At 35.1% G+C, this 20555-nt stretch overlaps 1 protein-coding gene across 1 annotated transcript in view; it reads right to left on the reverse strand.

Moving 5' to 3' along the window:
* Positions 1-528: 528 nt before the first annotated feature.
* Positions 529-20555, reverse strand: part of WASL (WASP like actin nucleation promoting factor) — a 68069-nt gene continuing 48042 nt past the window's right edge. The window contains exons 6-11 of the mRNA XM_035021031.1: positions 17502-17670; positions 16214-16256; positions 14792-14945; positions 9228-9748; positions 5689-5797; positions 529-3154 (exon numbers count right to left, since the gene is read on the reverse strand). Of these exons, the coding sequence (XP_034876922.1) occupies positions 3093-3154; positions 5689-5797; positions 9228-9748; positions 14792-14945; positions 16214-16256; positions 17502-17670 (1058 nt within the window). The 3' untranslated portion in view covers positions 529-3092. The remainder of the gene's footprint in view (positions 3155-5688; positions 5798-9227; positions 9749-14791; positions 14946-16213; positions 16257-17501; positions 17671-20555) is intronic.

Consider the following 20555-nt stretch of genomic DNA (forward strand, 5'->3'; position numbering starts at 1 on the left):
CATCCTACACACTAGATTCCATAACTCAGTTTAATCTTCAGACACCCACTTGTGCCAAAGTCAGCAGCACAGAAAATTCTATTTATCAAAACTGAGGTTCCTGTTTAATGTACCATCTTTGATACCATTGATTAAGAACTATTTAAGTCCCACATGAACTGCTGTATTTGGCTTTTACTGAAATGACCAGTAAACTGCAGTATCATTCTGATTTTAGGGAACTGCAACATTTTCAGTATGCCAAACAGCTCCAGGTTGACCTTGCAATGTGAATGCTCTGTATACCACAGCAGTGGCTTCCAGGGAGCTGAGCAGCTGTCCCATTTCCCAGCAGAACAGGGTGTAACATTCTTTTTGCTCACCGTGTTTATTTAATGGCACACTCCCTCAGGGCATGCAGTCTGCTGAAAACTTCAACCATCATCATTCACTGCTGTGTACCCTTTACTATAATCTACAGTTAAAAAAAAAATGTTTTTATCCATTTTAATCTCTTCACAATAAAGAAAAACACAGCATTTTAGCCTATTTGGGTCAAATTAATTTTATTATGCTCCATGATGAATTGCCACCAGTGCAACATCCTATCACTATACATTTCAAAAAAATTCACATACTAAACAAAATTTCAGTTGATAAATGGAAACGAATGATTGAAAAGTCTTTATGAATCTCACACATACAATATGTGGCTAGCTGAAATTGTCTATCACGTAGCATATAAAAAGCCTCATGCTAAGTTTGTTAAATGCGAAGGCTATCAGACAATCATTTAGCTGCAGAATATATGGGAGGCTTTCAGACAACGCACAGGTACAGTGCTACCCACAGTGCAAGGTGGTGGAGGACCGAAACATGCAACCTTTACATCTACAGTGGACTTAGTCTTCATGCCTGGACTGAACCCCACAGCTGCTGTGTTTCAACCAACAGTAATTTAGACTTTGTGCAACAACAATAACAGAAAGCCTTTTTTTCCTCAAGAAGAATAAACTCAATTACCTTTGGCAAATTTTATACTCATATTACATGTTTAAAATTGTTTCCAACTCAAAGAATTGATATCCTTTTATTCAGAGCAGCTCCTGATAAATACCATACCGAAGTTAGCTGGAAAACCCTGAATTCCTTGGCCAAAAGTTAAGAGAGATCTTAAACTGGCATTACCTTAAAGACATTTCTAGGATATTTAAAATGTTTTTTATAATGTCAAATGAAAAAAAAAGGAGGATGCTTAATATTACTTAAAATAATTATAATGTTCTATTTACCATTTGCACAAATTCCTAACTCTATTGGTTAGTAGTTGTCCAGCCTCATCCACACCAGACTCAGTGTCACTGAGCTCAAGCCACGATAAAAATGAGAGTAAGCAGAAAAAGGTTTCTAGCAGCAGAGGGCACTGTTTTTGCAAGAAACAAAAAGTCTAGAATCTTTCCCATGTGTTTAAATTACTCTTGCAAGAAAGGTAACATTCTTTGAATAACTTAACTATCTTACTGCACCACTTACTGCTTTCAGCAACAAAACCTTTTAAATTATTTATGATAACTAGATGCATGATCATTAGAGATTATGTGATAACTGGTTAAAATTCAAGCCATATCTTGCAGGTCCAGCCTGTCAAGATCATGCCAAATACTAGATTTTGGTCGGTACAATTCTAGAGAGCTTAATTTTTAGTTGGATATTGTGATTATAGTACTGAAATACATTTGGAACTACATTCTGCATATGACTCAATGTGAGAAAAATACGTGTCTGTATTTAAATCAGATCATTTTCCTACCTAAAATTTAAAGTAGGTAGGTATGATAATTAGCACTATAAATATGAAAACAACCACCTTTAGGCAGATTAGTGTATTGCAGAGAGGCAAGGAAACCCTAATTTTAACACATCATTTAGTATACATAACAAATGTGCAGGTTGTAAAGTTTTATTTAAAAAAAAGAATCTATCATTCAGTCATGTGTTTCAAGAAATACGACACTGGGACCACCAATCTTTTAAGAAAAATGTAACCCTTCACCTGACATTTGACAAAAACCTTGAGAAATTATAAAAAAAAAATTTAAATAGCGTAATAGGTTCAGCATTACAGCGTTTACCTTTGCCAGCTAGATTCGATTTGTATGGCTGGTATTTCTGAATACCTCAATCCATACAGACTACACAATAAAAATAATTCCACATCATTTTTATAATGTTCTGATTTTTATAGTGTATTTAACTAGATACTGAAGTAACCATAATGTATAGCCTCCTTCAGTTCATGTAGAATATTAGCCCTAGAATCCCCCAAACTGCAAAAACTTAAACTACTGTTTAAGAGTAATACCAAAAATATTTTTAAATTTTTGCTAAAAAGAGCCTGACACATTTGCTATAGCATAAAAATAATCTCAGTCAAGTACAGGTATGCAAGGTCTCCTTATGATTCCAGCCTCCAAATACCACTTCTGTACAAGAACAGGCAATACTGTTACAAGAGGTGTGTTACTGATTTTCCCAACTAGCGTCTCTGTAGTGACATTATGCAGAGCATACTGCTACAACTTGAGAAACCGCATCAGTGTAGTGATGTCTAGAGAACTGTGCAATGTGTCAGCTTCAACATTCATGTAGCATGGTGTTCAAAATGAAGGGGCTAAATAAACTAAGGTCTGTATCACTTAAAAAAGAATGTAGTGCTATACTAGATTTTAATAAGAAAATTTAGGTACAGAAAAAGTAGGGTATGAAAATAGTGTTTTTCCTTCTGGCATTATAACTAAATTACATTAAGGTTTTTGTCAGTCTCACATATAATATTTAAACTCCCTTGTTGATGGAATGAAAAATATTCACAAATTAAGTGAGCATCCTGGTGTAAACTTGCACACAATAACAGGGAGTAGCTTTGTAGAGGATTTTGACAAACCTTTACAGATTAAATGAGGTATTGCACAGATTAATTAAAAAAAAGCAAAAAAGGCAACAAAAATATACAGCAAATTGGTAGAACATTTACATGATAATTTTACAGAATCCATAGACAGAAAGTAGTGTTTAGTATTTCACCTTAAAAATATATATATATAATATATAGATCAGTCTTCCCATTCATCATCATCCTCAAAATCTTCTTCGTCATCTTCATCCTCATCTTCATCTGGAAAAAAATCACCAAGGCAAACAATCAAAACATATGTATAAATAAAATAACATTACATGATTCTTGGATGATTCCTCCAATTATTTAACTTCTGAAACAAAACCATTCGATTCTGGAGGAATCTGGTTACTAGGACAATTTAAAATGAATCAAATAAAATACATCTAAAGAGTAGGATGGTCAGTTGAAGATTAGAACAGGAGTCAGAAGACTTGGGTTCTCGTTCCGTAGTATCTATGTAGTGAATTTCAACCAGTGTTTCTTTATATGAAAACCCACATTTGCGTTGGCCTCTCTGAATTTTCACACATCTCAAATCCAAGAGTGGCCCCTTTAATGACTATTTTTAAAGAAAAGTTGTAAAAAATACACCTGACAGATTGTTCAGCTACCAATTCCAGTTATAATTCCAGTGATAGGCAGGAAACTCACTGATACTGAGGACACTGAGCCACTAAGGAACAGAGCAGGCAGTCCAAATACCCAGCCTCCCCTTCCTACCCTCCTATTCTCTCCTGAACCCAATGACATTGCTCTTTCCAGGTCCCCAATAACCTACTGTTGCTAAAGCTAAAGCTCAATTTCCTGTTCTCGCTTTCTTGTCTGACCACATACATTTGACCCAGATCGTCACTCCATCCTCCTTCAAACACTTCATGTGGCTTCTAAGACACTCACTCTCCAGCCTTCAGACCTTATTACACCTTCTCTTCTCTATTCACATCCACTTCTTTAATGATCCCATCCCATTCTGTAACTTTAAATACCACGCCTATTTTAATGACATGCAAATTTATTTTAACAGTCCAGACCTCGCCCCTCAACTCCAGGCTCATAACCAAATGCCTGCATAACATCTACGTTTGAATTTTTAGTAAGTATCTCAAATTTAATATTTACAAAAACCAATCTCCTGATCTTTCCTCTCAAACCTGCTCCTCCTTAAATCTTACCCCACTCTGTTAATGAAAATTTCACCCCTTTCATGCTCAAGTCAAAAATCTTGGGAGTCATCCTTCACTCCTTTCTTTTTTCCAAACCTCACTTCCAACCCATCAGCAAACTCAAGGATCTCCACAGTCAAAATATACCGAGTATCCAACCCCAGCTCACTGGTGCTACCAATCTGATTCAAACTTTTGCTATCTCTTGCTTGGATCATTGCCATTCCTCAGCTAAGGACCTTCCAGTGGCTTCCCATCACATTCATGGCCTCCAAAGCCTTACTACTGGCCTCCTACCATCTCTCTTACTTCATTACCTTCCTATTCTTTCCTCAGCCACACCGGCCTCATTGATGTTCCTCAACCTCAGAGACTGCATTTGCTGTTCTTTCCATCTGAATGAACACATTTTCCCCAGTTTTCTGTATGGCTTACTCCCTAAACTCCTGGTCTTTTTTCAAATGTCACCTCAGTTAGGCCTCATCCTATTTCAAAATGAACTTCCCTCCCACATCCTTTAAGTCCTTATATCTCCCTTTCTCCTTAATTTTTGTCCTTAGTACATATGACCATTTAACATATATTTTCCTAACTTTGTTTACTGTTTGTCTCTCACTGGAATGCATCCATTCATGCTCCATGAAGGCAGGGATTTTTTTTTTTTTTTTTTTTTATTCCATGATAAGTATTTGCAGAATGAAATAGCCTATTCTCTCTTTATCACACAGTACGAGAATAAATATGTCTATTTAAGGAAAACAAATATTGGTAATAGATCCTAGATATCCACATTCTTACAGAGAAACAAAGAGAAGAAAAATGACATTTATTGAGCACTTACTATGTGCTAAGTAATCTGCTGGTTAGTTACGTATTATTTTATTTATTCTTCATATCAATCATGATTCATGAATTCTCTCCACATAACAAGTAAGAAAATTGAGCTCGATAGAGAGTAAATAATAGATTTAATAAGAACAGAGATCTGATTCTGGTACATCATGCTGGGGAAGCTCTTTAGTAAACCTCAAGCGTTATATCAAGACCCATTGCTTTCTCTTTTGAAAGTAATATCCACTTATATGGTGGTGTACATATGCTTAATAATGGCCTCAGAATAGGGACAAGTTTATTCAAATAAACCTTTTAGGAAATCACAAGAGGACACAAAAAACTTCAAAATTCTTTAGCAAATCCCAGAAAACCCAATTTCTCAGCCCTGATTCTCACAAATCAGGGAAACCTGAATTTCTCATGTCACAAGAATGTCACAGGAATGAGATCCAGAATCTCAAGCCTAATTTAGAGAGTTGCCAGGCATTCTATTAGTATTTCCAGTATAGGAAATGAAATTGCTATTTTTCTGAAGTCGTTCTTCCAGTTTATGGTTATGGCTATGGTGTCCTGGAATCCATTAAGCTTCAGACAGACTAGTCACAGTGGCAGTAACTTTTAAAAATTTGTCCTAAAATCCACATCAGTGTTACTCAACAGCAGGGGAAAAGCTAGCAAAGACTATCATAAAATCAAAAGAAAATAGAACTTCAAATATTAAAATTAAATACACATATGTACATGTAAATATACCTGAAGAATGAATGGCTTTGCTCCTTTTCTGCATCACTTCCATTAATGCACCCACAATTCCTGAAGTGGGTGCAGGTGTTGGTGGTGTAGACTCCTGGCCATCAGATACCTTGGAAAAGAAAGTTAGCAGAATTTAGAAATAAATTCTTAGCAAAAAATTTTTGTCTCCAGAAAGTCTTACGTTTTTAGAATCACTTCCTATTTAAAAAAAGGAAAGGGATAAAAAAGAGCACACAAACCCAGGACAGGATTAACCAAGTTAGGAAGAAATAAACTGCTGCCTTAAAATAATTATTCATATACTCCTTAATGTATAAAGCCAACAACACATTTGTTATTAGAATAACAAACCCTTCCCTAAATAATACTTGTCCTTGCAGATGGATTACTTCTGTTCATTTTCATTCTAGAACACAAAGCCTTAGCTGATGAAACTTTAAAACTATTATCAAGGAACATCATTTTAACAAAACTAAGGTAATGTCCAGATCCCTGGAGTTGTTAGGTGAGGACACTTAAGATATCTAAGAGCAAATGAAGAGACTTCTGCTCTCCTAGAAAAACTCAGCTTTACTAACAAGCTTATCACCTTATATACTATATTTATACCTATATGTAATTTTAACTCAAAATGAATTTTCTTTCTCATAGCATTATGAGGAGTTAATCTCTTTAAGGAGATCAGTTAGGTAGCTTTCAAAATATACCTACCTCACAAGGCAACCAACTATCCCTAACTAAAGTACTTCTATCTAGTATAAACTACATTCAAGGGGGGGAAAAAAAATCAACCTCAAGGGGTCTCATTAAAATCTAATTTCTATACAAAATACTCCCTGATTCCAACTCTCATTAAAAAAGAGAGAATACAGGAAATCTGTTGAGATTCAGGGAAAAAAAATTTAGAAAGTACTCCTCTAAGTGTACTTTGACTAAAATGAACAGTCATTTATACAAAATATTCATTTTGTTAATTTCGTCTCTGGAATTATATTACCTTTGTAAAGGTAGAATACTGGTATAATTAAAAATGAAATCACACAGCTGTTTCATTTCAATTCTAAGTCATTCTCCACCCCTACCACCACCACCCCCCGCCCCCGCCAAATTACTTTGTTATGGCAAACTTCTTATTTTGGTCTTCACAACTCTTCTCCTAATACTACTTGTCTTTCTGGATTTACAGATCTTTTTCTTTTAAAAATAGTCAAAGTAATTCCCCAAAAAATACTGACTCATTCATTAGGATTTAGGTTTTTAGAGACCAGATGTTAACTATTACTGGTATAGAAATGCCACAAATGAAAGAGACAACAGAAATAGTTTCAGAGCTCTGAATGTCAGCATGAGGCTCTCAAAGAAGTATAGCAGCAATAAGGAGAAACAGACTCCCCTTAAGCAAGCTGGTAATACGAGGCAGGGAGCACTGCAGGAGCACGACACTGCCATAAACATGTTTTCTAAAGCACTGACTTAGACATGGTGCTGTCCGAGGTACTATGAACACAGAATTCAAAATATATGTAAGTGAATACTTACACCTTTCCTGCCAGCTCTTTATAGTAAATCTGTGATCTTATGTTAGTAATTTTCATCACTGAACAAATGATTTATATAGACTGTTAAAGAAACAGAGAAATTTCAACCACAGAATGGTTTCTTAAAAAGGAAATAAAATTATGGACTCAGATCACATATATAGCATGCTAATAATTCACTGATTCATGCCCTCCAGGATATTACTTTGCAGTTAATTAAAAAAAAAAAGGTGATTATTTAGGGTAAGGATGGCTTACATTTAGAATGGAACACACATTTCTTTTTCTAAAAGAAATGCAGAGATCAATTTACAGGGTTTTTTGGACAGGGAGAGAGTTGGGATGGGAAGAAATGATGATGGGGAAAATAAAGACGGAATTTAATTCAGCAACTTTTTAAATTAAAAAAAGAGGACACAACTTAATTCATTAAATGTAACACCTTATTAGTATCAGCAAATGAGAGAAAAAAACAAAGTTGACTGTGGAAGAGAGAGGAAAGAGAAACAAAAGGTAAGTTAAGAGTGGCAGATGTGGGGATGAGTGACACACTAAGTGGCACAGATTCTAAGCTGCAAGCTTGAAAATGACTCCATTAAAACCTGTTATTCACCGTGGCTGTGGTCATTTTGACACTAATTCTTCCCACTAACAACTGTTCAAAACTCTTCAACTGTTCCTGAGAAACCTTTAGTCTAAACTAAAGGGGGAGAGGGAGCAGAGCCAACTGCTCACAGCTTAATCATATGGTAAGAAAAAGCTCTAGATACATTTTAAAGATCAGAGTTTTTTAAATCTGTGCTATGCCAATGTTTAAATGTTTTCATTCAATCAGCTGTGTTCCCTATCCACCATTCTCTTCCTAGCTAAAGTTTTGGTGATTGAGAAAGTTACCATAATTCCCTAGGTCACAAAATAATTTTCAATCAAAATCCCCTTCTTTCATCTTTATTTACTGCAAAGAAAAATCTACCGTCCGTTACCTGTCTGGAGCCCCGCAGAGCAAATGTTCCTGTTGGAACTGACAGACTACATGTACTCTCAGAAGGAAGTATGTCAACGCTGAGAGTTTAGGTTCTAGAAAAGCGGCCAGCAAACTATTGCTCATGGGCTAAATCTAGTGTGTCCTATTTTTGTAGAACTTTTTAAAGTGAAAAATGAGTTTTACTTTTAAATGGCTGGAAGAAAATCAAAAGAATAATATTTGTGACACGTGAGAATTATATGAAATTCAAATTTCAGTGTCCCTAAATAAAGCTTTATAGAACACAACCATGCCCATCCAATCACGCATCGCCAATGCTGCTGCTTTTGTGGTACAACACCAGAACTGAGTGGTTGTGACAGAGACCACATAGCCTGCAAGCCTAAGATATTTACTATGTGGTCCTTTAAAAAAAACCAGTTTGCCCACTTCTGCCTCATCCAGTACAGAGATTTCTTTCCTTTTTCTGCAGAGTCGGGTTTTCTACTAATCTAACTTTCAGAACACAGGAACTTTAGAATACAGTTTAGTTTTCATAAAGGTAATGGTCTGAACTTACCAAGGTGATTACAATTGGTCTATAAGTAGAGTTTACTTCTCTATAGTTTGAAGATTTTTCTTTAAATTTAAAGCAAATTTTATTCAGAAGTGAAGTCTAGAACAACAGCAAACATGTTGGAATATTCCACTTACCTGAGGTTCTAGAACAGGCAAAACTATCTACGGAGACAGAAATCAGACTGGTGATCTTTTTGAAAGGGGGACTAACTGGAAAGAGGCATGAGGGAACTTTCTGGGGTGATATTTCGATTACAGAAGTATGGGTTACACTGGTAATAGGTATAAATGTGTGTGTTTTACCATATGTAAAAATATCAGAAATTCAAAGGGTTAAAAATATGAATACCAAGAGAAAGAGCAAAAAGTGAAATAAAGACTTTCCAAGTTGTCTTATAAATTACTTTAAAAATTCCATTAGGACAGATAGTCTAAACTGAAAAGAACAGATTACTTACAGATTTCAGCTGAATACCCTGTCGTATCTGGTCTAAAAGTGCATCCCTTCCAGAACAGGATACCGGTCGACTGTTTTGTTCCACTTTTTTTAGCTGAGCACCCTCTCTAATTTGATCTAAAAGAGCTGCTTTGTTTCCTGCAGGAGTTGGAACTTGATGGTCACCATCAGAAGGGAGGCCAGGGGGAGGTGGCGGCCCCGGTGGGGGGGGCGGGGGTGGGGGCGGGGGCGGTGCTGCTGACCCCGCCAACGACAGAGGCGGAGGTGGTGGCGGAGGCCCTGCTGGTGCTGAGGAGGGCAGGGCTGGAGGTGGAGGAGGGTACATCCTATTTGGCGGCGGTGGAGGGACTCCTACACCTGGCCTGGACGGAGGCGGTGGTGGAGGTGCAGCTGTGGGAGCTCTAGACGGTGGTGGAGGAGGAGCGCCTCTCCCCCGGGCAGGAGGTGGGGGAGGGCCTGAGCTATGCGGAGGGGGCGGAGGGGGAGGCGGCCCTCCCCTAGATGGTGGTGGAGGAGGTGGTGCTGAAATAAAAACAGAAAAAAAGAAAGCATACTTTTTCCCCCCACAAACATCATACTGGAAAAAAAAACTTACTTCAACATATATAAAAAAAAACTATACGAGGAAAAACAAAGGCCTCATCTTTGTATCTTATTTTACAAAGATATGTGAGCACAGAAGATATCATTCTATTTGGGAATACTCAACTGAAGATCACCTTCTTGTCGTTTCTTGAAAAATATTAGCTAAAACTGTAAAATTTAGTTTTTAGGAATCAGCATCACTTCTGAAGGTAAGGGAATAAGCACTTTCTTAAATAATAACAAAAATATCACAACAAAACTAAACACTGGTCAATTAGCATTATTTAACATTTTCATAAAAATTAATGGATACCTTCCCTCTTTAAAGAACTGAGTTTTAGTTACTTTATAAAATTAACTTACATTCAGAATTAAATAGCTGATGTAGCATAACCTACCAGAGTTTATTCAAGTTAATCTGAGCTAAACCCAAATTGAATACTTTTTCTTTTAAAATTTAAACCTTTGCCACCTTATGTTTATATTTTATGTCTTCTATTTTCTATACAAGATGGTCAGTAATTCTAGTGATGGCAGTTAGGGAGGCTTACTCAGGTGAAATATTCAACTACTTATTCAGAAGACACAACTAGCTATTAATAAATTAACTGAGAATTTCTACACACTGAAAAACCAAACTAAAGTTATTAATAAAATATTAAGACTATTCTGGTATTAATGATATTCACATTCTTTTTCTACTTAAGTAAAAATGTAAGATATAACAAGGAAAAAATTCAAGGTACACATTTATTATATTTCTGGAGGCATGATTTTACCAACAGTATACACAAATTTACATAATAATGAACTTCATTACTTCTCCATTCATTTAAAGACTGGAGAGAAAAATTAACTACTTTTAGGAGTAGAGAAATCCTAGAATTCATAAAAACCATTTGTATTTACTGATATAAACTATATTATTGATGGATAGTTCTACAGTCTTACAAAATACAAATGCCAACCCTAACTACAAATAACAAGTACCTTTAGATGTTCAATAACACAATGATACCAGAGAGGGGGAAAAAGCCCTCATTTCAAAGGAAATAGAAGGTATCTTCTAATTTAACTTGGGGCAATCATGGGAAATATGCTACCAAATATAAACATTAGATAAAATATGCAGAAAGACCAATACTCACAGGGTATTATCTCCTTGCATACAAACTTTTAAAAGTAGAAATAATATATATCTGCAAACAGGAGAGTTACCCCACTTAGATGTCAGCCATCACAGAGGAAAGTTCCTATGATTTACATTCAAGGCACACTGGAGGTCTGAGTGTTGCAGCTAAGGTCCACCCAATTCTCTCACTGGATCCAAAGTGAGGAGACTTATTAAACTTGCTAAAAGCAAAGTCCTTTTCTAGCATATTTTGTAATAAAAGAGCAAAACCAGGAGGATATGACATAAATGTATTACATATACTCTGAATAGGGACAGTACATCAAATCCTTCCAGCAATGTTTTTTTTTAAAGATTTTTATTGGGGCTCCTGGGCAGCTCAGTCGTTAAGCGTCTGCCTTTGGCTCAGGTCATGATCCCGGGGTCCTGGGATGGAGCCCCGCATCGGGCTCCCTGCTCGGCGGGAAGCCTTCTTCTCCCTCTCCCACTCCCCCTACCTGTGTTCCTGCTCTTGCTGCCTCTCTGTCAAATAAATAAATTTAAAAATCTTAAAAAAGAAAAAGATTTTTATTTATTTGACAGAGAGAGACACAGTGAGAGAGGGAACACAAGCAGGGGGAGTGGCAGAGGGAGAAGCAGGCTTCCCGCCGAGCAGGGAGCCCAATGTGAGGTTCGATCCCAGAACCCCGGGATCATGACCTGAGCCGAAGGCAGACGCTTAACGACTGAGCCACCCAGGCGCCCCTCCTTCCAGCAATTTTAATCAGTCTAAGGTTTATATTTCAAATAGTTATGATTTACTCGTTTTTTAATTAAAAGGAAAATAACCACCGTATCCTACTATAAAAAGTATTAGTAAATCATTTCTCATGGTCTCATTGAGGACTCTGAATCCACAATCTTTTATACTAAAATGATCTATTTCTTCAGTAGAGAGAATAAAAGTTCTTTCGAACTTGTAGTAAGTACTTTATTGGAATAACTTGCACTCTAGCTATTATTCATTGGAATGGACATTAAATCACTGCCTAGGGGAAAGGAAGCCTTAACTGACTGTGTGTAAATTATTAACTGCATCCAGTTTGGGTACAGCACAAGTTCAGCATTTCTATGACCTTGAAAAGTGACTGGAAACATCTCTATATTTTTATGATGAAAATCTATTACCAACTTTCTCTTTTTTTATAGTCCGTATTATTTCTACATAAAAATAAGTATGCAAAAAACATGCCTTATCCCAACGTAAAAATGTGAAAGAATTAAAAAAGGAGAGGAAAGGGCACAATGGGAGTTAGATGTTTCCATGCACAAATATGCCTGCTAAGCAGATACCACACAGACCAAGAGAAAATCTGATGGCCTAGAGACTTGCAAAACTCTATGAGTCACCATAAACACCAGAATCACAATGACAATACTTCTTAGATTTCTAAAAAAGAAATAAAGTGAAAAATATGAAACAAATTACAACCAATAAAACTTCTTACTATCAAAATTTAGTTAAAAAGGAAGAAAGACTGGCATCTATGGAAAAAAACCTTGTCTTGAGGTTATACTACAAAAAAGCTCATATACTTAAAAATTATTATTATTGCAGATCAACATTAAAAGTAATAGGTAACTCTCTAGATATTTGACATTTACAGGTATTATACATAGAAATTATAAAGCAATATAAATATAACTAATATTTAAAAGAAATATAGTATTATAGAATTCAGGAAACATTAAAGAACTGCTCTCATGTACTCTCATCAAAGTAAAGCAAACAGAAAAATGCTACTCAACACAAATTTAAATTTATGGGATTACTGACAACTCCCTGAGTAGAACTAACTGTATGTATTTATATTAAGTACCCCCTCCCTGGCCCAAATTAATGTAAAAATCTAAGTATATCTTATACAGGTTACTGAAATAACGCCAAATGTGAAAAGCAATCACTAGGAATAAGTATAATAAGCAACAATAAAAACAATGGTGCTGTGGGTAAGAGGTGTTTTTAAAATATCCACATAATTTCATTATAATTATCTAAAGTCAGATGAAATATGAGCTCAGACTCATACAGAAATAAATTAGTTTGAGTAGAGGACAAATAATCTCACTGGATGCTTGGAAGCAGGATAAATGAACTCTAGCTTCTTTGAAAGTAAACGTATCAAAGCATACATAATTTAGAGCACTGGGTCAAATAACATCCCACATACATACCACTCCACTGTGGTGGACCTACACAGATTATTCAGTTAATGGCCTTCATTTTTTTTTTTTTTTAAGATTTTATTTATTTATTTTGGCGAGAGAGAGGGAGGGGGGAAGAGAGAGAGAGAGAGAGAGCGAGAGAATGGGCACGAGCAGGGGGTGGGCAGACTCTCCACTGAGCAGGGGGAGCCCGATGTAGGACTCAATCCCAGGACCCTGGGATCATGACCTGAGCCGAAGGCAGACGCTTAACCACTGAGCCACCCAGGCACCCGAGTTAATGGCCTTCAAACAACTGCACAGACACACAAAAAATATGTTGGAAATCACAAGTCTACTACTTTTAAAAACCTGATTACATAATTTTACAAAACAAGTTTCAAGAGATTTGATCAGCAGATTTTACTATATATATTTTTTTTTTCACAAAATATATTTTTAAGGCAACTTCATAAACTTCTCTAATTTTTTTTATACTTTTGAACACATATGTTCTGCCTGGAAAACATTTCCTTAATAAATCATTAGTCTTTTTACTCTTCCATTGAAAAAATTTACCTTCTATAAAGTAATTCTTTGGTGTCTAAAAGATTCCACATTGGGAGTTAGGTTCTTGAGTATGACAAGAATTTAACTTTGTTCCCAAAGCATGTTTTTTTAATGCCTGTATATTTTTTTTTTTAGGTAATTCAACTGAGGACTTTGCCTAATTTGATGCTTTAAAAGCAGCTAAAATAAAAAGCAATCACAATAAAGTTTAAAAAACAAACCCAATCAAGTTAATATAGTCAACTCTTAGTCACCGGAATTTAGGTGTAAGGGCAGATGTATGGATGGTCTAGTAAATGTCAAGAGTAGATTTATAAACTTATAAATTCAGAGAGCTCAGAGAGATGTCAGGCGACATCTGGTAGAGTAACGCCAAAGTGTGTGGTAAGAGTGGACAAAAAGAGAGTCAAGGAACACATTAAGAGTAAATGTGACTCACTCTGGGAGCATTTAAAAACAATGGTGCTATGCCCAAGGTGTTATTAAAAACCCATTCTGGAAATGTAATTTTTTCAAAAAATAAGATAAATTAGCATCACACTAGTTTCATTAAAACTAACACTGTGTTTGTACAATAGCAGTTATTGACTATATACTTGTTTAAGTATCTGTTTCCACACTAGACTGTAAGATTTCTGAGGACAGAAACTGTTTATATCTAAATATCCTGAGTGAAGACAAGTGCTGACATAATAATGTTTACTGAATATATGAATGAATGAAAAGCCGAACGAACATCAGTAGTGAAAAAGATACAGGTAAGTCAAACCCCTAATTTAAAATGACAGTTAAATTCCTCAGAAGAATGCTTTAACTAGAGCTTTTGTTCCAGTACACAAAAACTAGGAAGAAAAGCAAGCCCAAATGAATAAGGTGGCAAAGAAGAGTTTTTAATAAGAAAAACCTTATCAAAATTTAAGTTATATCAAAATAATGCAAAGCAACCAGGCCAAGCTACTTATCTATAAATTCAAATATTCTGCTTAAGGAAAGTTCACATGAACGTGTGTAGCTGTCTTCCATGAAACTGACCTCAAAAGATTCACAAGGAAAAAAAGATTTGAATGCCTGAATAGAAAAAAAAAAAAAGTTACCTTGCCTTCGTAGTTCATTTTTAACAGCTTCTACACCTCCTGTTTTTTCAATGAAGTCATATATAACTTTTGATGTTTCTCGGTCTTTAAGTTGTGCCTCTGAGATTCCACACATATCAAAAAGATTCTTCAATTCTGGATCCAAATTATTCAGCTAAAAAAGATAAAGTAACTGTTAACTATAAAATCTACCCCAATTTTTAAAAAGAAGCATGATCAAATTCAAATTTAGTTCTCACCTGAGTCCTTTATGATATTATTTTAAATTTATACACTTTTAACATGGTTAGATTATTTATAAGCCAACTAAACTTTCTTATTTAAAAAACAGAAAAGATAAGAACAAAGAATAAATTTTTCATTTTTTGTTCCCTATCTTCAAAAAGAAGGCATCTCATTTAGTTTTACTAACCCATTCCTGATTCAGATCTCCAATGTTCACCTGTTACTAAATAAGATTTAGGTATAAACACAAATAAACAAAAAAAGTAAATCAATTTGAAAATTTGAAGAAAGGACCTCCTTATAACTTCAGCATCCTGTACAGAGCCCAACATAAAGAAGCATTCAATAAATGTTGTGGAGTTAACATTGTAGTTAATAACAAAAAAAACCCAGAAGGATTTCTGACCCCAATCACAAATATTTCTCTTCAAAATAATTTTTCCAAATCCTGATTATCTGTCAAATGTGAAATACATATTACTTAAGCAACCAAAATAGATTAAAAATGTTAAAAACACTTATTTTTGCCAGCAGTTGCCTACCTTGCTCATAGTGCTAAAAATTAAATAATGACAAAACTGCCAAAAAGAATAGAATGAAAAGATTTAGATAATTTAACAACTGGATATTCAGAATTTGATTATAGTACTTTCCAGTAATTTGGTATATATTCCCCTAAAATGATCAGTTAGCAGAAATAATTCTCTTGGCTGTCAACACACAAGAATTTTATATTATAGTATGTAAGATTTTATCTATCTGTCTATCTATCTATCTATCTATCTATCTATCTATCTATCTATCTATGAGAGAGAGAGAGCAAGCAGGGGAGGAGCAGAGGGAGAGGGAGAGAGAGAATCTTGAGCAGACTCTGGCTGAGCGCAGAGCCGACACGGGGTTCGATCTCATGACCCTTAGATCATGACCTGAGCCGAAACCAAGAGTCAGACTGAACCATCCAGGCACCCCTGTATTACAGTACATAAATCCAAGGAGTATAATAAAACCTTTGTCTTTACAGACATAGCCATAAATGACAGAACAATACTAAGGTTTCCAATCTCAGTGGTATATGTACATAAACACATTCAAATAAACGCTAGAATTCACAAAAATGAATAATAAAAATCTACCCGTAGGCCACAGCATTACCACATATTTAGAGCAATAATATTTATGGTTTGAAAAGACACTTACATCAAAGCCAGTATTCGGATCCCAACCAACATGTCCAATGTGCCTAAAGAAGTAGACCAAAAATACATATAAATAAAAAATAGAAAATACATAAAAAGCATTTAAAACATAAAATATATGAAATCCAATCCAACCAATAAATTTTGGGGCTGAACTAATAGTTCTCACAGACATACCCATATTCAGGGAAAAACTGTGTGAGGAGTCAGGAGGTCAGGATTAAAACTGAGTTTTAACATTTTTGCACAATCTTTCTGAGCATCCATTTCCTCAACTGTCAAACTAGCAGAAGAATATAAGCATATATACATGAGAGGATAGGAATTTTGTAATGAGCTAATGAAATGATGTATATGAAAATGCTTAAAATATGTCAAATAAATACCAAAGGTTTGATGCCTACTACAGACTAAATGTTTGTGTCCCCTAAAAATTCCTATGTTGAGACTTAATCCCCAATGTGATGGTATTTGGAGATAAGGATTTGGGGAGGTGATTAGGTTTTGAGGGTGGATCCCTCAAGAATGGGATTAGTGCCCTTAAAAAAAAGGCCCCAGAGAGTTCTCTTGCCCTCTTCCTCTTTTTTTTTTTTTTAAAGATTTTATTTATTTGACAGAGAGAGCACAAGCAGAGGGAGAGAGAGGGAGAAGCAGGCTCCCTGCTGAGGAAGGAGCCCAATGTGGGACTCGATCCCAAGACCCTGGGATCATGACCCGAGCCAAAGGCAGCCGCTTAACCGACTGGAGCCACCCAGGCGTCCCTCTTGCCCTCTTCCAACATGTGAGGAAGACAGCTAGAAGACAGCTATTAATCAGGCAGTGGAACCACACTAAATTTTGCCTGCCTCTTCCCAATCTCCAGAACTATAGAAATAAAATTCTGTTGTTTATAAGCCACTCAGTCTACGGTATTCTGTTATAGCAGCCCAAATGGACTAAGACAGTGCCTCTAGGCAATTTCCAAATACCATTTATAGGGAAAAAGTGAGAAATCATTATGTCCAACAGTTATTTAAAGAAACAACTTAATCTGATATTTCTTTCCTGATGAGAAGGGTAAATAAACTGTAAGATGCACAGGAAGTCTACTGAGCAATAGCCTTAAAAAAAAAACAACACACATACACACACAAAAAAACCCAACTCCAACAAAATCTATAGCGAAAAAAGTATGCAGATGATAAATGTAAGGGTCCTCCAAAAAAGAAAACAAAATTTTCTAACAAGGTAAAAACCAAGAGCAGCAGTGAGTAAATGAAAAGATAAGAAAAACAAAAGAACTCTCTTACTGGAAATTGCTTGGTGTTCCAATATCTGCCTTGGTTAATCTCTTCTTTTTAGCTTTTCCTTTTTTCTTTTCTTTGGTATGGGAGATGTTGTTGACTTGTGGACCATAAAATCTATTGGTTGTGATTTCTGGATTTTTTATGTCAACTGTTGCCATGGGTAGATTAGGACCTGCAAAACAATATGAAAAGGATATAATTTAAGATAACAATTATTACATTCATAATTTATAATTTAAGTATCTTTCTCTGAAGTAGGACCACTTCACTAATATAAATTATTTAAATTTTAAAGTTGCATGTTAATTTTTTATAAATAATGGATAAAGTACTGCCAAAATTTCAAAAGCCTATAATAAATTCTTAAACACATTAGCATAGGTGGTATTTCAAAGAGAACTTACATTTTTGTAACATTAAATCTCATGGAAAATAAAAATAAAAATTTTCAATAAGAATTTAAATTTAATTGGTCTAAATCCCTTAAATTTTGACTATAATAGCCTTACACACATCCCATTACTTGTGGGTAAAGTGGTATATATGACATAACAAGCATAATAAAAATTAAAAAGAGCATATACTTTTTTTTTTAAATCTGACACAGAAATCTAGTCTTACTTCTTTGTTTCAACTTTATTAGTCCATGAGGGAAAAAAAGTACTTATACAATTATTACTACTATTTTTTCCAAAACTACCATATATAAGTCCAGTAATATTTTCCCTATCAGTATACGTACACTTTGACTTTGGAAGTACAGGGCTCAAAAATGAGATGGAAAAATTCTCAAAACACTCATCTTCCACAAGAATCAATAGTGAAAATCTCCAGCATCTTCAGATATTGATAATAGCACCTTTAGTAGTGACACTAAATATAATATACAAAACCTGTTTTATAATTCACAAAAATATCCTTGGCTTTAAAAGCATGACAGTCTAAATGAAATGTATTCAATTTAAAAATTCCTTATAAATTTAACTAATGGCATCACATGTTCCTATTTTAATATAGGATTCTCTGACAAAACCTCTTACTAGAAAATTCCTCTGAGATGAGTATATTAATGCCATCCTTAGAAAGGGCTGCTTGTAAGATTTGCTCTGAGCTGGCATCTGGAAAATGGGATTGCAAGAGGTTTTTTTATCATTCCCTGATAAGATGGGCTCATTGTGCCTCAACTATTTGTGCTAACAATGTGCTTAATGCTAAACACCTGCGTTCCTTCTGGGAGTCTAGTATCTTGGTATGTGCTAGAAAGAGGAGGACTACGTGATTAACCCCCAATAAACTCTGAGCACTGAGTCCCTAATGAGTTTCTCTTTTAGACAACATTTACCATGTGTTGTAACAACTTATTACTGGACGAATTATGTGCATTCCCCACGACTCCAATGGGAGAAGACTATGGCAAAGCTGTATGTGGTTTCCCTCAGACTAACCCCATATGTCTTTCCCTTTGTTGATTTTGTTTTATATCCTTTCACTGTTGTAAATCTTTGCCATGAGTATCCCACTATATGCCTGGTCCTGTTGAGTCCTTCTAGCAAATCAGCTGTGGGGTGGTCTTGAGGACCCCTGACACAATCATAGAATGGAAAACAGAAATCCCAAGAAATTACAGGCTAATGTATGTTAGGTGATAACTAAATGCTAATTTGACTGTATTTCTTCAACTGCATTAAAAACCTCAAATGTAGCCTATTCATTAAAGTTATATGAAAGAACAATGTTTATCTAAATGGGTATATTATATATAACCCATGTTCTCTCTTTCAACTCTACTATTCAAGATGAAATAGAGCTAAAATAAAATTTACAAAAGCCATCTACCACCTTATCGGACAAGTAAACAATTTGGAAAGATTTGTATTTTTAATATCACCAAAATTCAGCTATTTTCCCTCCATATTCAAAGTCTACTTACATGTAAGTGTCTAAAAGTTCTATCTGTATTTTCATATAAAATTCCATGGGAAATTGCTCATATCGGCAAGAAATAAAGAAGCTGTTATTTGAAAAAGATGGAAGGTAGTGAATAATATGGATAAGACCATTAAAATAAGCTGATTCAGTGTCAAGGAATAATAAAAATGACTGGATCAAAAGTTAAAGGTTAGTTATGCAATACAGAAGGCTTATGAAATAGTAGATAAAGGCTGGATTTTCAAATTTGTTCAGGTATCAGATTTCAGTGTTTACTATAGTTTCACAAAGTAAGGGACTTATTGAGAATACCCAGAACTCAAGTGTTGGAGGGTTAAATTGGTGCCATACTCAAAGGCTTATCTACTGATCTGTTTCTACTTCTCTTCCTTTCTTTTCTGCCTTCCCTCTTATTATTTAGCTTTACAAATCAGTATCAGCAACACCATCCGTGGTAAGATGCCGCAAAACACTACCTACTCTCTTATCTTTATACTTAATAGAATTTAAGAGTTAGCTTAAGACAGATTTAGGAGTATCAGAATGAGGCACTTTCCTTATACATTACCACCCCTCCTGAAATAGGTGTTCAAAGAGCAACTATAAAGAAGCAACCAGATTCACCATTTAAAAAATAACAAAACTATTACTAGTTTTTAGAAAAAAACAAAGATGAAAATATTTTTATGCTGCTTTAGGTTATATAAAAGTTATTATTATACCATGGATGTTTTAAATGGTAATAGAATGGGGTAAAGTGAAGTTTAATAGTTTAAATTATCCAAGCTAATAAATTCTTTTCTGGGAAATTTAATAAAGTTAAGATTCTTGTAAGCCTGATTCATAACTCACTAGAGAAAATAATTCAGTCATCTCTGAAGAAAGTTTAAGGATAAAGAAGACAGGAACAAAATATAAGTGGTATGTGGAATGAATAACAAAGTTTAACTCATACTGTAGTCAGACTGTTTCCCCTCCTCCCTCTACCCAAAACGGAGGTGTGGATATATTGTTACTGCCACACAGTTTATAAAGCCTTTGAATTAGCTATTTAGCGTCATTACACATGAATTTCATTAGTACTAGTTAAAACATTACTTAAGTCTATACAGGAAAATTCAAATTATA

Source organism: Mirounga leonina, unplaced genomic scaffold (assembly GCF_011800145.1).
Source record: "Mirounga leonina isolate KUSES-001 unplaced genomic scaffold, KU_Mleo_1.0 Mir_174, whole genome shotgun sequence".
In the NCBI taxonomy this organism is placed as follows: Eukaryota; Metazoa; Chordata; class Mammalia; order Carnivora; family Phocidae; genus Mirounga; species Mirounga leonina.